Here is a 23,760-nt window from a genome sequence, read left to right on the forward strand (position 1 = left end):
GTATCTAGTGTACGTTGTGATTACGCACATGCACAGATTTTCTGATTAGCACAGTTGTGTATTGAGCTTAAAAATTGAGGGGGCATAAATTGCGTGTGGGATCATTTTTCAGAAAAGCTGCAAGAGAGTGAAGCGAGCGAGAAATAAAGAGAAATATTATTCCATGGGCAAATTTGTGTATAAGCCAAGGATAGGATATAAATTTTCGATCGCCATCCCTGCCGAATATAATTCTAGCACTTTGTCACATTGACTTCCAAAGATAATATAGGCATTTTTATCATTCATACTATATTGAGAGCAAGATAAGCCATTCTCAGGTGATTTTTTTTCTGAAACAATATGTGTCGTTGTTTATTGATAAGGGGAATGTTCCGTTGTTTTCCGCTGTTATGAGTACCTTTTTATTGGTCGAGATGTGTCTCCATGTTCCCCCTTAATGATATCATGGAGCCCACAAAGCCATGAAATTGAGTTGAGAAAGAGCACTCTATTTGTATCAAAACTCTGAAATATTTTTCCTACGTTTGACTACGTCAAGATTTAAGGTTTGATAGTTTTATTGATATCCAACAATTAGATAGCATATTCTGATTTTTTTTCATAAGTACTATTATTTTAGAAAGATACGATCATATGATTTGAAATAGAATACAAATAAGATATAGGTCTGTACATTGTAAATATTATGAACTCGTGTGGAAATAAATTATTCCTAATCTCAGTGGCTTTCATTTTGTAAATACTTTCTCCGTACATCAGTACATCTGCTGATAGGGTTATGTTCTTCATTGCACTCTCCATCTTAAATGTCAAGGTCCGAGTTGTTGTCATGGTAACGTCTCTCACCTTCCATGTTTTCCTGTAACCTGACCTCCGGATGAGAGAGTCTTCTTAAATCACAAAGGAGTTGGAATTCAACTCTCTTCTTTACCTTCATATCCTTACACTCGGGCTCACCCACTCTCCGTTTCTTTCCCCTCATTGAAACCCGTACACCCAAAACCTCTCACACATTCAATATCTCCTCATCCGTGCATAGTAACTGCTTCTGTAGACGCTGTTAAAGCATCTGGATCTCTCGCATGAATTATGTGTTGAGTGGATGGTTAATGTTGAAAGACTCGGAACGGAATTAAGCACTTCATTAATTCATAATTTGTTTGGTATAGACAGTCAGGGCATCTGCGTGTTTGAACACAGTCGGGAGGGAAAATAGGTCTCCGATGAGATGCATACTGGCTGAGTGGAGCAGACAACGTTAATAAGGCAAGAAGCGGCAGAGAAAAGGCGTCGCTCTTCAACTATATAGCGCGCATTTTTTTCATTCGCATAATATCCCACGGAGCGAAAGCAGCATGCATACCAAACAACACACGATTTGACCAGGCTCTTCTCGACGCTTACTACCTTAATCATACAACAAATCGAGGGAAATACAGTCGTGAACAATTTGGATGTTTCATCTTTGTACATTGCCATACTCAGCTGAATTGTCGTTTTGTTGTTGAAAGAAGAGTATAATGGTAAAGATGGAGATAACTCGAATTATCGCGAGTCTGGTCAGGAGCATGGAATTTCTGTCTCTTCTCATATTAGGATTATCAGTATCAGCATACTCCGATGAAGTTATGGAATGTAAGTGGATTTCATATTTCGATGTGAGTTAAAGAGTTTAACATGATCTTTGTCAGTTGTTTACATGTACTCGATTAACATGTTTCTTTCTCTTTGTAAAAGCTATTACTCCATTGAGAACCCGGTCTGGACTTCAAATACAGTGCAGAAACATTTTTTTTTTTAATATACGAGGAGACTTGAAGGTTGTAATCTATGTTCAGTCTACATTAACAATTTCGCTCTTACTACGTTTTTATATACCGTGTAGGATTTTTGTACAAACAATGGTCTAATCCGTCATAGTGTAGATATATTAGTATTTTCTTGACATAATTATAGGGCCTATAGTATAATTATGAAGAAGTCCCGGCGAAGAAGCCTGTATATTTTCAAGGCATGACAATTTTCGGCAATTCTCACGCATTTTCAACAAGGCATGTCGCGAGGCGTCAACATCACACACAAACAATTTTTTTTTACCCAATCAATTTCTTAAAAATTTATAGACATAATGTTATGATGAAAATGGTTCATTGTTCAATGCTGTCTGAATTCTTATCTTCAGCGAACTTTCATGATTAGAAAACTTGATAATTCGCAAGGCATAGACAATTTCGGTCCATTTTTTATTCATAAAGTTAATCAAATATACATCCTCCTCGTCAATTATCCCTTCAAATGCTAAGCATACTTCCGGTGTTCAGACATGCATAAGATTTTCTCATTCAGACGTAATGAAATCGCCCTACATATAGATCTTATTTTCCCCCCTTTATTTTCTCATTTCCCATTGGTGTTTCATGACATGAGAAAGTTTGAAGAGAAAGCTATACCTACTCTCTAAACCTGCTGTTTGTTAATTCCAGAAGAGATCTCCTCAATGTTTCTAAATCGAACATTCTCCCTGAGGCTTGGAAATTCAAGAGGTCCAAAGAGAGGAAGCAAACTGATCAGGGAAGGCTCCATGTGAACAGAAACCATATATAGGCCAGACCAAGTTTGAATTTGTCATAGAGTTTCTTAATCGTGTGAAACCAATGCAAAATAGTCAATGAGTACATGTTTATCAAACATGAATAGTCCTTTGAAAAAAAGATGTCATAAATGATTATAAATTAATTATCTCTTGATGTAAGAATTGTTCTTTTCTAAGAACAGTGCGTGCTTGGAAAAGTGGATAAATTTGTTTTGTATGTATAGGCCTATATATTTGATTTATCTTTCCCTTTCTTAATGTTATATTAATAATTGATATCATAGTAATTATCCGTCTATCTTCATTGTATACTTTGATTGACTTTCCCTCTGAGTCCAAGATATTTGTATTGTTGTTATTATTATAATTATTGTTATATCTTCTTCTTCCTGATATTCTTCCTCTTCCTCTTCTCATCCTTCTTCCTCTTCTTCTTCTTCTTCTCCTCCTTCTCCTTCTTCTCCTTCTTCTTTTTTTCCCTTCTTCTTCTCCTCCTTCTCTTTCTGCTTCTTCTTTTTCTTCTCCTTCTTCTTCTTCTTCTTCTTCTTCTCCTTCTTCTTCTTCTTCTTTTTCTTTTTCTTCTTCTTTAGTTATTATTATTTTCATTATTATTATTGTTGTTGTTATTATTATTATTTTCATTATTTTATTATCATGTTGATTCGATAGTATAGTCCAAAAGTAAAGTCTTGAAACAACATTCTGAATCTATAAATCAGTAATGTTGACAAGCATTTTAGATTTTACTTCTTTTAGTGTGTTGAATGATCTAGTTTATCGTTCATTTCCAATATGGTAAAGTGACTCCAAGCAACCTTGTCATTGGTGGAAGTTGAGCATGCCGGTCAACTGGGTAACAATACAACGCGATTGGGTTTCAATCAAAGTGGGGGGGGGGGTAATATCAAAACCATGATAATGCGTGAATATGTCATCAAGCATCGGATGTAGTAATTCGTTTTCAGAAAAAAAAGGAGTAGTTGTAACTAATTGCATTTCGATACACCCCTTCAGCAAAGTAATTTCCATGAAACGACCGATAGGTATAAGTGCACCAATGTCACACCCCCAAATCCCCGACTCCAAACTGACTGTCATTGGTTAAGAAAAGTGTGCTGTTTAGGACTCGGTTTAGCTGTTGCGATCGTAGCATAATGTGGCGCCAGATAAGATGGGATAGTGCGTTGATTTATGGGTAATTAGTTTAGATCACACCTATCAGTCTACATTTCAGCTCAATAACTGTGACAGTAATGTGTATATAGATGGATGGCAGTATAGGGGAAAGCGTGATCTGATTTAGTTCATGTTTCGTTTAAAGTGAGGGATGTTTGCTGGCGTAGCCATGACAATGATGCATTATTTGACACAGCCTCTCTCGCAAAGAAGATTTAAGTGCAGGTGCTTGCAATTATCATATTAGACATAATGTTCAGAAAGAAAAATGCAACTTTTTTTTACTAAAGCTCACCACTGATACTTTTATTTTTACTAAAGCTCACCACTGATACTTAAGAAACATGAGGATAAGAATTATGTGAAATAGATGATGATATAGATTTTATTCCGTCAATATAGGGTTATTTAAAGCACATTGCTAGTTTTCTTCCACGAAGTAGACCCCTAAACATGATATAGAATAAATTCTGATTGAATTCCTTCTTGAAATGCGCTAAGTCGTCTTTTCTTCGTTCATTGCAATCTGCTCATAGCCCAAGGAAATCGAACATGCATGTACTCGGCTGATGGGTATAAACATACTAGTTTCACCATGATATGGTAATCCTCGGGCAATTTGGATTCCTTTTTAGAGATATTGCTTTTCCATTCACTACCAGAGACATCCGCAGCCACTCTTTAGCAATCATTGTGAAATGCGTACAGCAAATATTTTGTGAATAACCCCATGGCGTTGTGGTCCATAGTAATTGGGGAAAGCGCTCTGGATGTGAGTTCTGTGAAAGCATTTTCATTTGAATTGCCGTGACTGCTAATAACCATTCATCTATCATCCTGGCTTGTGTAAGACGAAGAGATTTTATTTATTAAAAGCATCCTTCTATAGACAGACTAAAACAAGGCATGGATCTAGATCATCATGTACAGCATTTGCTTTGATACAAAGGGAAGTTCATCGTGTGATAATTCACCTATATCTAACCCTATTATTCTAACAATAGGAAGTAAAGTATCAGTTTAAATAACAAATGTGTCAGCGAATGTTTCCGACCCCCATCCCACCCAACAAAAAAATAGAATAAAATTAATCATCGACTCGTTTGTCAAAGGTCTGCCAAAATTTTGACTATTCATTTTTGTCGGACCCATGTTCACCAACAGATTGGTTATTTTGACCTAAGCTTTTCCACAGTGTATTATTTCATTATTGTGCGAGGCCTCTGCACATGAAATATAAATGTATATGGACTCGCTTATATTGCTCGGAGGTCCGCTCGAAAATTGCGGAAACCTATTCGCATTGCCTTTCAACGCAGAAGTAAATGAACAAAACGAACTAGGAGTTCCCTTTCATGTCGAACTACAGGAAATAAATGAAATGCCAGCCAAATAAATAAACTGCCTGGAACCCGTTTCAATGTCAATGATAGATTTCAGCACCACGAGCCAAGCGGCGTTTTGCCCACGTGAAGTATTACCTTAACCCAAACACAATTGAAATTGAAGGAGTTGAATTCACATCGCTATAGTTTGCAGTTGGCAATAATGCACGTTTTTGCCCTATTTACAAAGTCTCTTTGGTCATGTTTCAACAAGGAAAGGTTTCAATATGTCCCCCATTCAAAGCTTGCCTGGGTGGAAACGGTGTAGTTAAGAAGGTGGAGGACGTATCTCTCGTATAAGGGACCACGTAGTTATACTATATATTATTCGTTGTGTAATAAAAGACGAAACATTAGAACTTCAATAATATGCCTATTTCATGATGATATATTCTTTGGTGTACAGATAGGGGGCTTGCGGGGGTGCCCCCCCCCCCCAAAAAAAAAAGAACACGACCAAGAAAAAATGGATAAGGATGAATATGACATTATTTTCTGAAAGTTATGTCAAAATCTACCACAAACTTTGATTTTTGTAATAAAAATGTCAAATTTGTGCTCGCTCGTTTCGCTTGCTCGCAACTTTTTGTTAATATTACGCGATTCGCCATATCGACCCCCTCAAAATGTTTGGCTCAATACTCCACTTGATTTAATCATCGACAGTTTATACTTTAACGAGCTTCACGCAATTGCAAAACTCTTGATAATATATTATTCTTTCATTTTCTTAAAAAAATGTGTTTTCTTAATCTAATTATTCACATTTTTCCGTTTACATACACGCAATCTTCTATACCAAACCAAGCTATTAAATTAAGGAAATTCTATTTTGTCTCTTACTTTCGAATTCGTGATTAGAGGAAATATGATACACCATTATAAAGCAATGCCATAATTATACACACTCTAAAAAATATTGGGTAAAAATGCTCCGTGAGGGTAAGTCGTGTCCAACCGACATTGAGCATTTTTGTATCCAGTGTGATGAAAATGTTGCCCATTCTAAAGTAATTGCTGCTTATTTTTTAACCTTACTGGACAATATGCTTCCCACATTTATTGGGTAAAATACTGCCCCAAATAGGTTGGACACATAAGGACCTTCGTGCTGGTTAGAATGTTACCCTTACAGTGTACATGGTGTAGGTGATGTAGTTATTATGAACGTTTTGGAAAGTTGAATTTTGCCGAATTTCATTCTGCGTTTAGCAGTCTTATTCTATCTGTTTAAAAAGGAGATGTCGATATGAAATTGCTCCCATTCAATGTATAAAAGAAGAGAAAGGGAGACAGATTTCAGTGATGACACGTTTAAAGGCAGGCGACCTCAAGTTCACGTTCCTAACATTCATACTAGTATTTACATGGATACCATGAACTTATCGAATCCATCATAAATGAAGAGTGTGCCTAGTCACCAAGGAGCGTCAAACATCTCACGTCTAAACAGTATATGGAGGGTCTGTGGGACATCGGGGCATTAATGGCCCTTCCTCATCTTGTATATGCCAGGAGGGTGGATGTCACCAACATAAGTCTAATCTCACCGTAGACTGACGGGTGTAGATTAAGTTTTACTTCCAGGATCCAACGAAATACCAAGACACATTCCTAATTCTTTGGTTTGCATTATTATTAGGTGCCATCACGATTCGCTTTACGAACATTTTTCATGTCATGAAATAAATCGCTAAAATATTAATTATATTTGGGCATATTAAGCATGTCGACGAATAAAAGGCGTTTTAAAATAAAAAAGTGTCATTGTCGGGTTAAATATTTTTTTTTACTCTCCTCTCGACGACCTCTGTCCATATAAGATCAAAATCGTAAACCTTCGACGGAATCACAAAATATAGGTTTATAGTATACAATGGTAAATGACGAACATGCGGAATAAAAACTGTGGATTGAAAACGAATCTGTGGAGTAACAAACTTCCAAGAAAACCAGTGACGAACCTTTGAGATAACAAAGTGTCGAGGGGACGACGAAACTTTAGACTAACAAACCACCGTCGAGGAAACGACGAAACTTCAGACGTCAAGCAAAGTAACGATGAACATTTTGGGTGATAACCGTCAAAGGAACAATGGACATTTTGGCTGATAACCGTCAAAGGAACAATGGACATTTTTGGTGATAACTGTCTTGGCAACGACAAACGTTTTGGATGATAACAGTCTTGGGAATAACAACGTTTTGGGCGATAACTGTCAACGGGAACGACGACCATTTTGTGTGATAACCGTCAACGGGAACTACGAACGTTTTGGGTGATAACCGTCTTGGGAACGGCAAACGTTTTGGGTGATCGACGAACATTTTGGGTGAAACCCGTGGAAGGAATCACATAGCTCTGGAGTTAAGAACAGTCGACAAAATAAGTGAACCTCGTTGTACCAAACCGTCAACGAAGTGACGATCATTCGAAGTAACAAACCCTTGACAGAATAACTAAGATAGTTGACGATAATTTGTCATCTAGAAAAATAACGGAGATGCTGTAATCTTTAAAATTAAAATCGAAATATTAATACCTCAGAATATAATGAATCTCCAGAATAACAAGCTTTCTATAAATAACAAAACTTCGCAGTGACGAAACACATGACCAATGTTTTAGGAACATAAATAAAAATCAGCTGTAGTAATATATTTGGATGATTTGAATCGTTGACACGACATTTTTTTATAGGAATGAAGAGTTTACTTCCATCGAATTACATTAATTTCAATATCATTCAGGCTCGGATGTCTCTTCCCATATTAATTTTAATTCAGTTGTCCTTGCGTTGATGCATTTGAAACTGATAAGCTATCCATTTATTCTTTTCAGCCCTGGACCGAGATGACTGATTGAACTGAGTACAGTTCAAACATGGTACTCTCATTGCTTTTTTTTTTTTTTTTATCTCATCCTGCCCGAAGGGCCAGATGAGCTTATGCCTTGGCGTCCGTCGTCCGTAGTCTGTCGTCCGCCGTCCGTCCACAATTTCAAAATGCTTCTTCTTCGTCATTTCAATTATGTTTGCTTTATATGATAGTACTAGGCCGGGGATTCAAAACTTCTACACAGAATTTTGAAACTCATTAAATATGCTAATCTATGCGCATTTTTAAAAATTCCCAATAAATGCTTCTCCTTTATTTGTTGACCGATTTTGATTTTTTTGCTTCCATCTGGTAGAGCTTTATGAGGTTCATCATACTTCTCTACACATAATTTTGAAAATCAGAAAAAAAAATTATGCTAATTTATGCGAAATTAATTTACGCGTTTTTTTATATTCATGTCAAATGCTTCTTCTTCCTTATTTGTCGACCGATTTTATTTATTTTTTCTTCCATCTGGTAGAGCTTCATGAGGTTTAGCAAAGTTCTACATAGAATTTGAAATTTTGAGTAAGAAATTAATTAGTATAATTTATGCGAAATTTATTGATATATCACAGAAAATGCCTCTTCTTCTTTATTTGTTGACCGAATTTCAAAGTGCCTCTTCTTCTTCATTACAAGTCCGATCTCAATTATTTTTGCTTTATATGATAGCACCATAGGTGGGGGATTTAAAACTTGTGCACAAAAGTTTGATACTCATTAAAATATGCTAATTTATGCGTATTTTTCAAAATTCACAGAAATGCTTCTCCTTCTTTACTTGTTGACCGATTTTGATGTTTTGCTTCCATCTGGTATAGAGCTTTACGAGGTTCATCAAACTTCTACACAGAACTTTGAAATTTTAAGTAGAAAATTATTTTTTTGTAATTTATGCGAAAGTTATTCATAAATCCCAGAGATGCCTCTTCTTTATTTGTTGATCTAATTTCAAAATGCTTCTTCTTCGTCATTTTAAGTCCGATTTCAATTCTTTCTGCTGTATATGATAGCACTAGGTGGGGATTTAAAACTTCTACACAGAATTTTGAAATTTTGAGTAGAAAATTATTCATGCTAATATATGCGAAATTTATTTATGTGTTAAAGGACAAGTCCACCCCAACAAAAAGTTGATTTGAATAAAAGGGAAAAAATCCAACAAGCATAACAATGAAAATTTCATCAAAATCGGATGTAAAATAAGAAAGTTATGACATTTTAAAGTTTCGCTTGATTTCACAAAACAGTCATATGCACATACTGGCTGGTATGCAAATGAGGAGACTGATGACATCATCCACTCACTATTTCCTTTGTATTTTATTATATGAAATATGAAATATTCTAATTTTCTCCTCATTGTCAAGTGAAACAACAATGATTCCTCCCTGAACACGTGGATTTAGCATTGTTTAATACTATATGGTGCAGTCAAGTTGGTCCTTATTGTTAAATCTGTAAAAAAAAATGAAATAATGTATAATTCAAACAATAAAAAACAAAAGAAATAGTGAGTGATGGACATTATCGACTGACTCATTTACATGTCACTGAGTTGTGCATATCACTGTTTTGTGAAAAATAAGCGAAACTTTAAAATGTCATAACTTTCTTATTTTACATCCGATTTTGATAAATTTTCAGCAACATGCTGGTTGGATTTTTCTCTATTTATTCAAATCAACATTTTCCTGGGGTGGACTTATTTATTATTTTGTTTGCTTTATATGATAGCTCTAGGTGGGGATACAAAATTTCTACACAGAATAATTTCTACACAGAAACTCATTAAACATGCTAATTTATGCATATATTTCAAAACTCACCAAAATGCTTTTTATTTATTTGTTGACCGATTTTGATTTTTTTTTTGTTCCCCGATTTTGATTTTTTTTTGTTCCATCTGAGAGCTACATTTGGTTCACCAACGTTCTACACAGAATTTAGACATTTTGACAAGAATATTATTTATGCTAATTTATACGAGATCTATCCATAAATCCCAAATCGCGCATGCTTCTTCTCTGTCATTTCTTCATCAATTTCAATTCTGTTTCCTCAATTTATGTCACCAATATAATTCACTATGTACAGTGTCAATTGGGCTGAAATTAAGAATTGTGTTAAATTTCGTTGCAAGATGCCGAATGAGCTCCACATCATTGATGAGCTAGTTTGTTTTTATTATCTTATTGAATAGTAAAAGTATTGCCTGGGAGAATGAAATTAAAAATCAAGGCTGTTTATTCTATTCATACGTCACTATTAATCTAGTTAATTTGATGATTAATATTTAGATACTCGTCGTCTAAGCACTTAATAAAAAACACGAACTACAGTTAAACCACTAGTCATAGGTTATCTTTAATGTTTGTAATGAAATCTACTATCTATGATAGTACAAAACGGTAATGCATGCATCAAATAAACTATGATGATATAGTATAATGTAAATCAATATGGAGTTGTTGAAATGTAAATGATACTCTACCCTGTTTGAGGGAATTGACTCTACTATGAATATTCATTAATAAACAGAGTTTAATAGTTGAAATATTGTTCTTGCTGGTATACAGTCATGTTTGTCAATAGTATATACATGTTCACAAAGTTTTTATCATCATGCAAACCACATTATCACAACAAGACAGTAAAGTGTTGGCAATTTGATAATTTGTTTTATGCCTATTCATTTATTGGATATTTTATTGATACTTCAAACATTGCTTCAAACCTATGAACATATTCATTGTGAGCACTATATTAGCAGTATTGTCCTTAGACGTTAAGGCTGATCGATATCATGTCGGTTAAAATTGATTACTTATAATTTTCTGCGGTTTAAGAATCCCTTATCTTGCCCGCTCTGATGCCAGTCATGCATGGTTTATTTCTCATATACGACATGAATGTAATTACATTAATTATTAAGAGTTTGCCATAGTGATATGAGAAGCGAAGAATGCACATCACTCATTACACACAGTATACAACATGGTCGCTTGGACGTTCCACCAGGCCCGATGACGTCATAGGGGTTTGATCTCTCTGGCGTCCAAGTCTAGGATATAAAAATCAGCTGGGTGTTATTGATATAACGTTAATATTTCAGGACAACCAAAATTAAGTATGACGTATATGTTCTTTAAGCGGACCGTTGACCATATTAAATCAGGTGACATGTATCTATAATTTCTTTTAATACTCCTTTAAAACATCAATCTTTGATGTTAAACTGTTTTGATGCCAGACTTGTTTCATAAACCCTCAGTTGAATGTATTTAAAGTGTTTGTTTTATTTTTCCAAGAAATGGACTTATAACCTCATAAACTCGTTTGTCATTATACTCTTATGAAAGATAATATATTATTCATCAACAAAATAAGCAAATAAAAATCTAATATCAATTCAATCTCCTTTATAGTCCTTATTTTTATGTGTTAGGGTGACTTTTTTAGGTCTTTCAGTATTTGAGTTCATCGTTATAACAGGAATATTCGATTTTCATTTTCGGAATTATACGGAAGGCGTTAACTTGAAGTATTATATATTCAAGATAAAGTATGATTAGGAAAGACTCGGTAACGAGAATTTGACAGATTCATCCATAATATTCATAGAGTTAATTCTGGCACAGATTATAGACATCGTATTAAAGATGTCGCTACAAAAGAGAAGAAAATCCGTCTTACAAATCCCACCCCTCTTCATAAAGATGTTTACTCCATGTTTTGAAGGTCTTATAAAGTCTTAACGATGTTGCCATCGTGACAAACGAAATCATTTACGCAAACATGTATTTAATCTAACACTGGTTGATAACAGTGTCATTCTCTCTTAGTGTCAGGTGAATGAAATATTAATTGTCATTTCACGTATTAATCATTCATAAATAAGTTTCTACCTTTCAATTTGGTGATTATTAATGGTGATACTGTAGTAGTTCAGCTGCAATTCATGGGAGCTCAAAGATCTGAATAAGTGGAGGGGAAACCTTTTAATCCAGGGTTCCCAATCCATCAGGGAAATCAGGCAAAATTGTTTTACCCTTTTCGAGTCAGGGAAAATCAGGAAATTTGATTTTAAAACATACCCCAAATCAGGGGAAAATGCCTCAAATGAGGGAAAAATCAGGGAATTTTGATCAGCCCAAAAGTCGAAAGCACAGTAGTAAGCCAGACTGTGTTATATTTTGTTGCATATCAAAATAGCATCCATTCAATGACTAGTTATGGTGGTACTAATTAATTTCACATTATCGTTTTTATACTGAAAATACAAAACATTCATGATTTATTCCGTCAGTATAAGGTTCCAATTTTTTCTAGACAAATCAGCACTCCGAAGTGCAGTCACTATACACGCTCTTTGAGAGATAGATTAGCGCTTCATTTTTTTTAGTATATAGATGAAGCACTAAAGAGCAACAAATAATGAAACGATCATCATTTCATTTCAAACAATATAAATGTCGTTATTTGGAGAAAAAAATAGGTTGACATAAATGTATCAAGAGGAATAGATTTCGATGCAATAGCGTTGGGAATTGAACCTCATTGAACCCGTCGTTGATAACCGAAGAAATTACCATGGCTGCGGCGGCGTCTTTTGGTTCAGTCACGTGATCAAGACAGACGGGTAAACGGGAGAAGGGATGAAATAATATAATAAGTCGATTTCATAGCTGGTTAGATACTCAAATCGTCTAGGAATAGAAAAGTGATACCAATATCAAGCATATCAAGCAGGCATGATGCTAGTGTATACACCGCATGATTCATACTGCAATAATAGGCCTACACTTGTGTTTGCTATACGTATCCAACAAGTATACTGTAACAGGTTTTATATTTATTGCAAATATATCAACATATTAAAATATGTTATTACAAAACCGTGCAGTGTTATTACCACTGCCTTTTTTTGCTAGAATCTTTTCAACCTGTTTAGTTTTCATTTAATTTCAATCATTTGTCTGTAGACCTGTGGTTTTCGATATATTAAACTTGTTGAATGGCAGGAATCGCTTGCTGTTTCGTAAACTGAAAAGTTAACGATAGGCCTAATCGAATCGATGCATCTATCCCACTCATTTCAAGAAATTCAAATATCTTACATCGTGTACTCCTAAAATCAATGCATTCACTTCCGATACACGCGTGACAAAAGGAAACGAATATAAATTGTTAACACATAATGCTGCAATGACCGAATTCGTAATCACGACTGTTATGTAATCATTATTTTTATGCATTGATGTATCATCTCATGTTTATGAGATATCTTTTTTTTCTTATAACGGTACTTGCTATTTACTAGTACCATGAAATATCTCAATTTCAGTCATATGTTTTAATACTATATATTTGACGTCTGGTCGTCTATGAACACTGGCGTACGAAGAGGAGGGGAAGGGGGGGGGGGGTCATGGCTGATTTGCTACTCATGATAACACTGTCTATGGTGAAAATGTTTTGGGAAAATTGTAAGGTCAAACTGTTTTATCAAGCTGATGCATGCTCATTACTGATACGATTCCGTAAGAGTTTGCAATCAATATCAAATTAACTTTTGTCGATCATTGTTACAAGCGACCATTCTGATTTTTTTTAAAGGATGTTTTATTGTATTCTCTCAAATCAAAATACACATTCACATTCCATAAGCAAGTTGTACAAACTATTTGAAACATGATTATAAATTATACAATAAATCCATAACAAGTATAATTATACAAATTATACATCAAACTTCAGAGATACTGGAAATTAATACTAATGCGTTTCAGCAATTACAAATGAAATATTAACAAGATGTATGAAATGATAAGAGAGAAAAAAAGAAAGATAAAAAGTGATGTACTACCTCCCAACCCCCCTCCCCCCGTCCCCAGGTTAGGAGCACCCTCCCCTTTATGCCTATACTCTACATGGAAGGGACTCAAATTCTCCGTATTGTTTTTTTTTTCTGTGTTTTTGTTTATTTTGTTTTGTTTTGTGGTTTTGTCTCTCGTTGTATTTATACCTTTGCCTCTCTCTCCCGATATATTCTTTTAATTAAGATTTTCCCATTTCCTTAAATGTAGATACATCTTACCTCTACCTAGCGCCAGCCTTCTTTCTTCCCATTCTTCTTCTTTCAATTTCCTTTTAATTTCATCCATGGTTATAAGTGCACCCTTTTCCCTCCCTTTGAAGATTAAACATTTAACAAAGATTACAAAATGATTGACTAAACGTTCCTTTCTTTCGTCCTTTAATTCTACACCTACAAGAATTTCCTCCCAGCTTAGATTACCCGTAGAAATAAAACCAAACATCTTACAATTATCCCAAACCAAACAAGCATATTCACATTCCAAAAATAGATGGCGATATGTTTCCTCCTCTTTTTTACAATAACAACAAAGATTATTTTGTGAGATTTTAAAACGGAACAAGTGATGATTTGTATAAGCAATGCCGTGTAACATTTTAAACTGAAACTCTCTTAATCTACTGTTCAGAGTACATTGTCTTGGTCTCATAAAAATGTGTTCAATCTTTTCATAAGAAAAACTTTTGTTTTTTAACCTTTCGAAAACATCAGGTATTGCGAAGTTACATTTCATAAAATTTGCATAAACGTTTTTAGATACTAACTCCTCTATTGACAATTTTTTTCCAGATATAAATGATATTTCTTCCCTAAGAGAAGCCTCTTTGCTATCTATTTTCATATTTCGTTTCCAGCTGACTGGAATAGTTTTGTAAATTGAAATTAGCAAATGATCGCAAATCTTCACACGGGACACTTGTTTATTTAGTGGAAATACATTATGAGAGTGTCTCAAAGTCTGTTTTTTGGCAGTCAGCACAACACACCAGATCCAGACTAGAATGATATGAACCTGAAATATGACATTCCGCCAATACATTCCCATTGCAAGATGACTTATGAGATGATTTGAAACCGACATCTTGCTCCAGACAAACATCGATTTATGAAACTGTGTACTGTTTCGCAGACGAATTCTCTCTCAGTTTCAATGAAGACATATTGTAAACTCATTTTCATAGTTGATCTTGTGGGCTACAGGCCTACCTGTATATTTATTGAAATTAGATATTTGTAAATCCACACGTGGGATAAACACTTGATATTTATTATAACAGTTTAATTAAAAAATCTTGAGCTACATACGGGCTTATAATAACTAAGAGGCGCACGCAAGGGATATAATCACACCATGAATTACATTGTAAAAAATGAAGTGCTAATTTAAAGTGCTTGTATATAGTGAGTTGACTGCACTACGAGTGCTGATTTTCTAGTTTAAATTTGAACTAGAAAATCAGCACTCGTAGTGCAGTCACTATACAAGCACTGTAAGTGCTAAATTAGCACTTCATTTTTTACAGTGTATGAGAACATTCAAATCGGTTTAATGTTACTTCTAAGTTCCACTAATATTTTTGTCATAAACATGATGTTAAGTTAGTGTCACCATACAGCATGGTTGATGAATAGATCGACGTTGTAAGATCATTAACAACATTATCAATTTTATCTTAATCGTCTTCTTTCGGGAGAAAAATCACTTTACTTGCATGTTCTACCTTGTCTTTGTAATAAACTACTCTATCTCATTTTGTGTAAAGCTTATCATTTTAGTGTTTTAAACAGTCAGCACTAAATTCCATTGATTCCCAATGGTTTCATGCGCCATTTCCTGCTTTATTATCTCCTGCGTAGATTTGTGTGCTTTGCAGGGCAGGTACATCGGCACGATTCTATTTATTAAAAGCTTTCCGTTTTTCTTCAGATAATATCGCTTTTTGCATGGGATAGCCAAGTTGGTTGATTTCATACAGCTAATTCATTCATATAAGTCAGGGAAATGTGACTTATTTTCATTTTGCGGATTTAGCCAAGTAAGACACAAAATAACCGTGTTCGCTCTCCCGAGAATCTGAAAAGGAGAGTGGTTTCTTTATCAGCATGCCTTTATGATATATTTAGAACTCGGCATTAAGATGGGAGAAGATTTGAGGAAGATTAATCCGTCCCCCCATTCGCTGATGCCTTTTGAAAGGTATAGCGTGGCTTTGCATATGGTATGCAGGTTGTATCCATCATGGTATGTATTTCTTGACGGCTATTCAAGATGACCTATATACTTCACACCACATTTAGTTGATTGTCAGGTTAAGACGTGCGCCTCGGGAGAAACGCTCCTATTCCAGACCTTTCTATTTTCAACTGAAGATGAAGAAGCGAAGTGAGATAATATGGAATAGCCTCACACTCTTATGGCGACCATTATGACCCTGTGACCTTTATAACACTCCCATCAACAGATACGCTAATGGACGGACCCAATCTTTTATGCATTTCCACTTTCTTGCACCATAAGCGACAAACTCTTATTTGGATTATATACCATATATTTCCTATTCGGAGATCACCCCCTTAATGTTTTATGATCTTCCAAATGTGTTATTTTTCGCTTTCATTTGGGAATTAAATTAACATTAGCCATTGTTACGTGAAAATCTAGCAAAACGATATAGTCAGTGTGTGCAAAACGAACTCCAGTAATGCATGTATATGTACATTGAATGTTAATATCAAGTATGCCATTATGCGTAAAGTGACACCTCTATGTACTTCGCTTTTTTGAAATTTGAAGTATTAAGAAGATAATTTTTTTTTGTAGTTCAGTTATTATTAGACCCCCTACTGGTCCATATTTAAAAACGCACAATCATTATTCCTATATTTGCGTAATTAAATGTAAAAAGACTTTGCCAGACATAATTCTGTATACTCAAAATTATAGATGGAGGTCATCAAGTAATATAAAATATTATAAATTATGCAATTTGAAATTAGGTGGTCTGAGATTATATGCCATCAGTAGTTTTCCCCCGAAAAAGCGATTTCTTTTCGCTTATATACTCTGCATATATGCAGTAGGCCCCTGATATCTCTCCGGCTTATTATATTTGCAGTGCAGTCATGACTTTGCTCACCTCACTGTATGCTTTATGAATCTCTCGCTGTCTCACCCCCTTCTCCCTCTCTCTCTCTTACACTCTTTTTTACTCTCATTATCATTTCAATGTATTTCCCACATCACATCCTCTTTCTCTCTTCTTTACACAATTCTCCTTAGGGAACAGTAGTCATTAAAGTGATGATTTTGACAGGCATGCATGAGACATTATGTTCACTTTGATAATTAATGATAGTACTCACTAAATGCACCTTGCCACACAATGTTTTCTCTCGCGAACGGTCTCTTTCCTCCCTTTCTTCGAATCTTGTCGTATGTTCCCATCTCCTTTTTATATCCAACTTTGTCTAGCAGTTTTCTCTTCCATCTCCCATCACTGCTGCCAATGCCTTTTATTTATTTATATATATATATATGTGTGTGTGTGTGAAGTTATACATGTACTACAGCTTTGGCAACTCTTTTATATTTAAATATTGTGTGAAAGAAATGGATGAAGAGAACAATGGTAGGCGTAGCTTAAATCAAGGTTTGTTGTTCTCTTCATCCATTTCTTTCACACTATATATATATATATATATATATATATATATATATATATATACACAGTTATATATATATAATATCCGCACCCTGCTACCTACCCTCTGCCTTAATTTTATTATTCTTGCCAATGATTTCTACTTGCGCTGGCCAATTGCTGACTTCACTCACAATTACTTCTTTTCAACATGTTTTTATTGAGAATTTCCTACAAATAATTTACATAAACTCAAGGTAAATAATTACAACAAAATTCTATTTTGTTGTAATTAATTACACCCTTTCCAAATACACACTCAAACACCCGTACACAAACCTTCCTCACGAAGTAACCACACGCAATGTGCCTCGCATACTCTCTCGCTTATCTCAGTTTCCCCCTCACAATATTCAGACAAAATCTTTTTAAAACAAGTGCACACGTTGATACAAATGATGCTTAAAGCATTTTCATTTATATATCAAAGACACACACACCCACACCGCAGTCACTTTTCCCACACCACCAAACACTATAAATCTCCCACACACAAACACATGCATACCCTAAGTTATACTGTTCTAATCAGACCCTCACAAACTATCCCTCTCCTCCAAAATCCCACATTCAATCTCTTCGGTTATTTCCTCACTAGCGACCCCACACTCAATAATGAACTACATCACAGTAACACACACACTAGCTCCAGTTTCTTCCTAAGAAATACTACACTCGCAATATCCCACACTCACTCTCACGCACACTCTTGTTAATCCGTCATAAGCTACCATCTCAGTCACACTCACACTCATATACACACCCTTGTTAATTCCTCATAAAGTAACATCCCACATTCACTCTCACGCACACTCTTTCTTAATCCCTCATAAACTACCATCCCACACTAACTCTCATGCACACGCTTGTAAATCCCTCATAAATTACCATCCCACACTCACTCTCACGCACACTCTTTTTATTTTATTTTTTTTAATACTGTTTTTATTCTGATTCCATGAACAAATAGTTACATAACATTTCAATTTAACATTTCAAATCACATACAATACTTTTTATTTCATATTTTCACTTTTTTCACTAACTTAATAATAGCAGGGCCCGCTGGGAGAACAGTTTTCGGAACTGAAGCGGCTTCCCTGGGTAAATATACCTGTATTATTATTATTATATATTATTAATATAATCATGAATCATATATATCTTAAAAGAAAACAATGAAATCAGTTATTATAAAAATGCTTAAACACCAATCTTCCCCCTCCCCCCTCCCCCCGCCCTAACACACACACACACACACACAACACACCATAAATCCCTCATAAATTACCATCCCACACTCACTCTCACGCATACTCTTGTTAATCCCTCATAAACTACCATCCCATACTCACTCTCACGCATACTCTTGTTAATCCCTCATAAACTACCATCCCATACTCACTCTCACGTAAATTTCTCACAAACTACTATCCCACACTCACTCTCACACACACTCTTATCAATCCCTCATAAACTGCCATCCCACACCCACTCTCACGCACACTCTTATTAATTCCTCATAAACTACCATCCCACACCCACTCTCACGCACACTCTTATCAATCCCTCATAAACTGCCATCCCACACCCACTCTCACGCACACTCTTGTTAATCCCTCATAAACTACCATCCCACACTCACTCTCACGCACACTCTTGTTAATTCCTCATAAATTACCATCCCACACTCACTCACGTAAATTTCTCACAAACTACTATCCCACACTCACTCTCACACACACTCTTATCAATCCCTCATAAACTGCCATCCCACACCCACTCTCACGCACACTCTTATTAATTCCTCATAAACTACCATCCCACACCCACTCTCACGCACACTCTTATCAATCCCTCATAAACTGCCATCCCACACCCACTCTCACGCACACTCTTATTAATTCCTCATAAACTAACGTCCCAGGCTCACTCTTGCTCACACTCATTTCTTACTCTTTACTACCGCACGTGCAATATCTCACATTCGCAAAATTACTGTCTGTCAGACACACTCGCACACACACTCACGTCCTCATAACTACCCCACTAGCATATCCCACACTTACTCTCACACTCAAGTTGTCCTCACTTACTACCCTCACATGCCTTATCCCTATCTCACTGTCAAACACACCCCATTTCTTCCTCTCATCCCAGTACGGATCGGTTTGACTATAATATCTCTGCTCTCCTCTCGTTTCCTCTCGTCTGCTTAAACTCACGACAGTCAACATTAATTTCGCCTTCTTTTATCTTTCCTAGTAACCATCTTTCAACTGAATAAGACATCTTTCCCCTTGGTAGTTGGGTCAATATTAGGTTTTGGAGTAAGTGTCAAGAATTTGCTCGAGAAAACCTCATGGGTAATCAAGGGAGACTATCTCTTAGGGCCAAAGAATATGTTACTCAGTCATTTCGCTCATGCTCAGTGATTAGTATATACATTCTCATCATATAGTCGGTAAAACATATCATTTTTGGATAAGCGATAAGAATCGAAATGTTAAGCATAACATTCTTGTCCAGAAATACTATATATTATGACTTCACATGTTCGTGCAAAGGACATTTATTAAAAATGACAAGTGTCTTGTGCGTAGCCTATATTTAATACGCTTTAAACTTTGGAAGATTTTTTTTTCTCTGATAATGTATTTTCACTTTGCATAAAACATTTTTGGTACCTCAACACGGTAGTAGTGCATCAAGGAATTTTAAAAGGCGAAGGACATGGGGGTATTTTATAATTTCGCCCTAACCCACCCCCCCCAAAAAAAAAAAAAAAAATTAAATACATATATGAAAAAATTCAAAAAATAATAGTATAAAATAATACAAATTAAGGATCAAACCTATTCCTGGAAAACCTTCCAAAATTGAGAAATACTCATATAAAAATGTTCAACAACCATTCAGATGGTCCCTATCGCTGGAGGGGGCCAGCTCCATCCCTCGCTCGCTCAGTCACCCCCCCCCCCCACACACACACACACACTAGCTTTTCGGAAATGTTAACGCCCTTGAATGTGCCATTTCTATTAAATTTAAACCGGGAGTTGAACTGACCTGGGAATCTAGGACTATTAGGAAACTTCATTTTCTCCCATCAGTGATTAATTTATAGTGTGTATAATAAACCTCAATATATTCCACACATGTGAGCATGATAATCTTTTAATTACATCCAATTCAGTTGCATTCATTAAGACGCCAGCTCTATTACCATCATAATTCAATTTACCCGTTAACTATATAAGAACAGGGTATGAAGATACGCATCCCAATAGATGCTTATTAATGTGATCATAATCTTCTATATGCCATTTTCATTTCATTTTCGACATTTTCTTGTGCATTTTGCCAATGAAACTAATATGAATGCAGTGAAATGGAACAGTATGGATTATCAAAAACTTGAAATTAATATACAGTTTTCTGTTTTCTTAGTTTAAACATTAAAGGTAACGTTAATGAAATCCTTGACAAATAACCAAAACTTGTTTTTCATGAGGAAAGGCAGCTCTCTATCTCTCTTGCTCTCGTATCAGTTCCGAACGTAGGACTTGCCTCTATCCAGCAAATATACACCGCTAACGGTGACATCATTTTGTTGGCAAACAAGGGGTTTTTCTTTTTTTACTGTCACTCATAATGCCTGAATGTACGAAACATAACATTGTATCAAAATATTTGTGTTTTTGACTCATGAATGTAAATTTGATTGTGTTGTTTGTTGGTGAAAGCAATCCAATATCCAATATTTGAGGTTTTTATTCATTCATCATCAGTGCGGCTCTTCTTGTTATCTTCCCAATATTTGATTTCCTCCGATGACTTCAGATTGTGATCTTATGAAAGTCAAGGCATTCAAGTGGCCTTGTCTGCATTTATTGCTTTTCTTCCATTCCCTCGTTCAAACCCTCAGCTATTCACCATCTCACTCACGCGGCTTCTTCGATTTCAACATTATGTCCCAAAAAGTACACGCGACTGGGCAACGCACCGTTGCTATGCGAATATGCAGCTTGTATGCATAGATGTTCTCTTGCTCGTATTATGGAAATACTATGTATGGGCATCATCAAGTGCTTGTTCACCGTGTATATGGTTATGTCCCATTTATGATCTTGTGACGGGTTCAGTGTGTGCGGCAGCCAAGTTAAAACCCAAGCCGAATGTTTGGCGTACAACAGATTTCCTGCTATGCATTGTGTATTTTGCTGGCCGAGAAAAATCTCTATTGATCAATTTCAAGTCGAGATAACACGTGAAATCATACAATCCTATGATAGTAATCATATGAGACAACTGGTATGACAGCTGCGGGGTTGACAAAATAATGATTAGAAAATTTAGAATTGAATGGTAGAAATGAGGAACATAGCAAACGATTGATACCGATAATGTTGCGTGAGCTAGCGGAATCACTCGGAAAAGCTTATATGCCTATTCGAATACATGTCAAAATAACGATCGAAAAATGTGATAGAAATGGGTTTACTCTATCCTCAACTATTACCAAGATATGTTTGGTCTTGTTTCACACTTTGGTACATCATGCATTCACAAGAGATTCTTTGTAAAGGATAGCTCGACTTCCGTGAAAGTTTGCGGCGACCAAAAAGAACCTAGCTGTGAAAATTATGGCTGAATCTAGCAAGGTAGTTTACTGCACCATCTGAACTACAGCCAAATATATACAATTTATTCGTGACGTTGAACTCGAATTGGAAAATGAAATCGATTCCTTTCTTTAGTTTTCTCCAACTATAAATGTTGATGAAAACTGGATTTCATACCATGAGGGTGTGAGGCCAGCTGAAATAAAAACAATGAATTTGCCTTCATTTTCTAGATATTGATTGAACTTCTGACTTGAAACCACATACCATGTACTTCATAAATCGACCAGTACGATGCATGGCCTGACAAACGAGAAGAGCACTTTAACATCCACCAATAATCTGTCATGGTGATGGGTACTTCATGAAAGAGATGGTTATTGCGGGGTTAATGACGAAATAAAGAAGGTCAGAGAGGTGATTGAAGCCTATATTGAGTCAAGTTACTGGAAATAAAACGAGAGTGAATGAGAAAACACGAGACAGACAGGATGAGGGGGAAAAAGAAGAAGATAATTGGAGAGCATGCAATAAAAAGTGGTGAGATAGAGAGAGGGAGTAGATCAAGAAGGGAACACGTACTGCTGGTCTTGCTACACACACACACACAAAAGAGAATAATAGGGTTGAACATAAAAGTCTTTCCATACATCCATTCCATTCTTTACTATACGCACACCCACAATTCAACGCACGCACTCACTCAAAATATAATGTGTTGATGGTAGCCATGTATTCAAGTATGATATAATCAGCTGAGAAAACATTGAAAGGATATGGAGTGATGGTAAACGAGGAACGGTGCTTAAGGATGATGAAATAAATCCGAGTACCTTTCACCCTCTCCCGCACAGCCACAAACCTAGGCTTCCTCAGTGCGCAATAAACGCCAAGCCGATATAACAAGCAATGGGGCAGACTGGTCGGTATGAAGGTGTTAGGGGGAAAAAGCATGCTCCTATCTAGCAATGAGGTATGAAAGTGAGAAGATACCAAACCAATATCCATTACTACAATCAGTATATGAGTGGATGAAGCACCAACCAAGCAAGACTCTCAATTATTGATCGCATGCAGCCTAGCCAGGTGACACCAATACAAAAACAGGAAGTGTTGTGCCGAGGTCAGCTCGCGTAATCGCCTCGGGTCATGTGATGTGATCACGTGATCCACACACATTCATCATGATCACAACAATCAGATCAAAAGCTCGGGGCAATGAAAAATGCAACATAAAGATAACTTGGTAGACAATGTCTTCTTCCATGCGTGCAAAATATACAGAAATGAATACATGCACATCACAAAAGACAACACGAATGTTACTCTATTGATGTAATCTTATGTAGATATGGACATGTTATTTTGAATGCTGTATAGAAACATTTTAGCAGTAATTGAACCGACCGAGAACCATGACGTATACATTTTTTTTAATATCATGCCATGACAATTCCTTGTCCTTTTATTAACACATTTTTCAGATTATGGGGGGGGGGGGGTGGGGGTAATG

General features: G+C 35.8%; 1 protein-coding gene across 1 annotated transcript in view; it reads left to right on the forward strand.

Moving 5' to 3' along the window:
* Nucleotides 1-1,036: 1,036 nt before the first annotated feature.
* Nucleotides 1,037-23,760, forward strand: part of LOC129271897 (low-density lipoprotein receptor-related protein 12-like) — a 42,316-nt gene continuing 19,592 nt past the window's right edge. Inside the window, exon 1 of the mRNA XM_064115718.1 lies at nt 1,037-1,638. Within this exon, the coding sequence (XP_063971788.1) occupies nt 1,524-1,638 (115 nt within the window). The 5' untranslated portion in view covers nt 1,037-1,523. The remainder of the gene's footprint in view (nt 1,639-23,760) is intronic.

The sequence above is a fragment of the Lytechinus pictus genome, chromosome 2 (genome assembly GCF_037042905.1).
Source record: "Lytechinus pictus isolate F3 Inbred chromosome 2, Lp3.0, whole genome shotgun sequence".
Taxonomy (NCBI): Eukaryota; Metazoa; Echinodermata; class Echinoidea; order Temnopleuroida; family Toxopneustidae; genus Lytechinus; species Lytechinus pictus.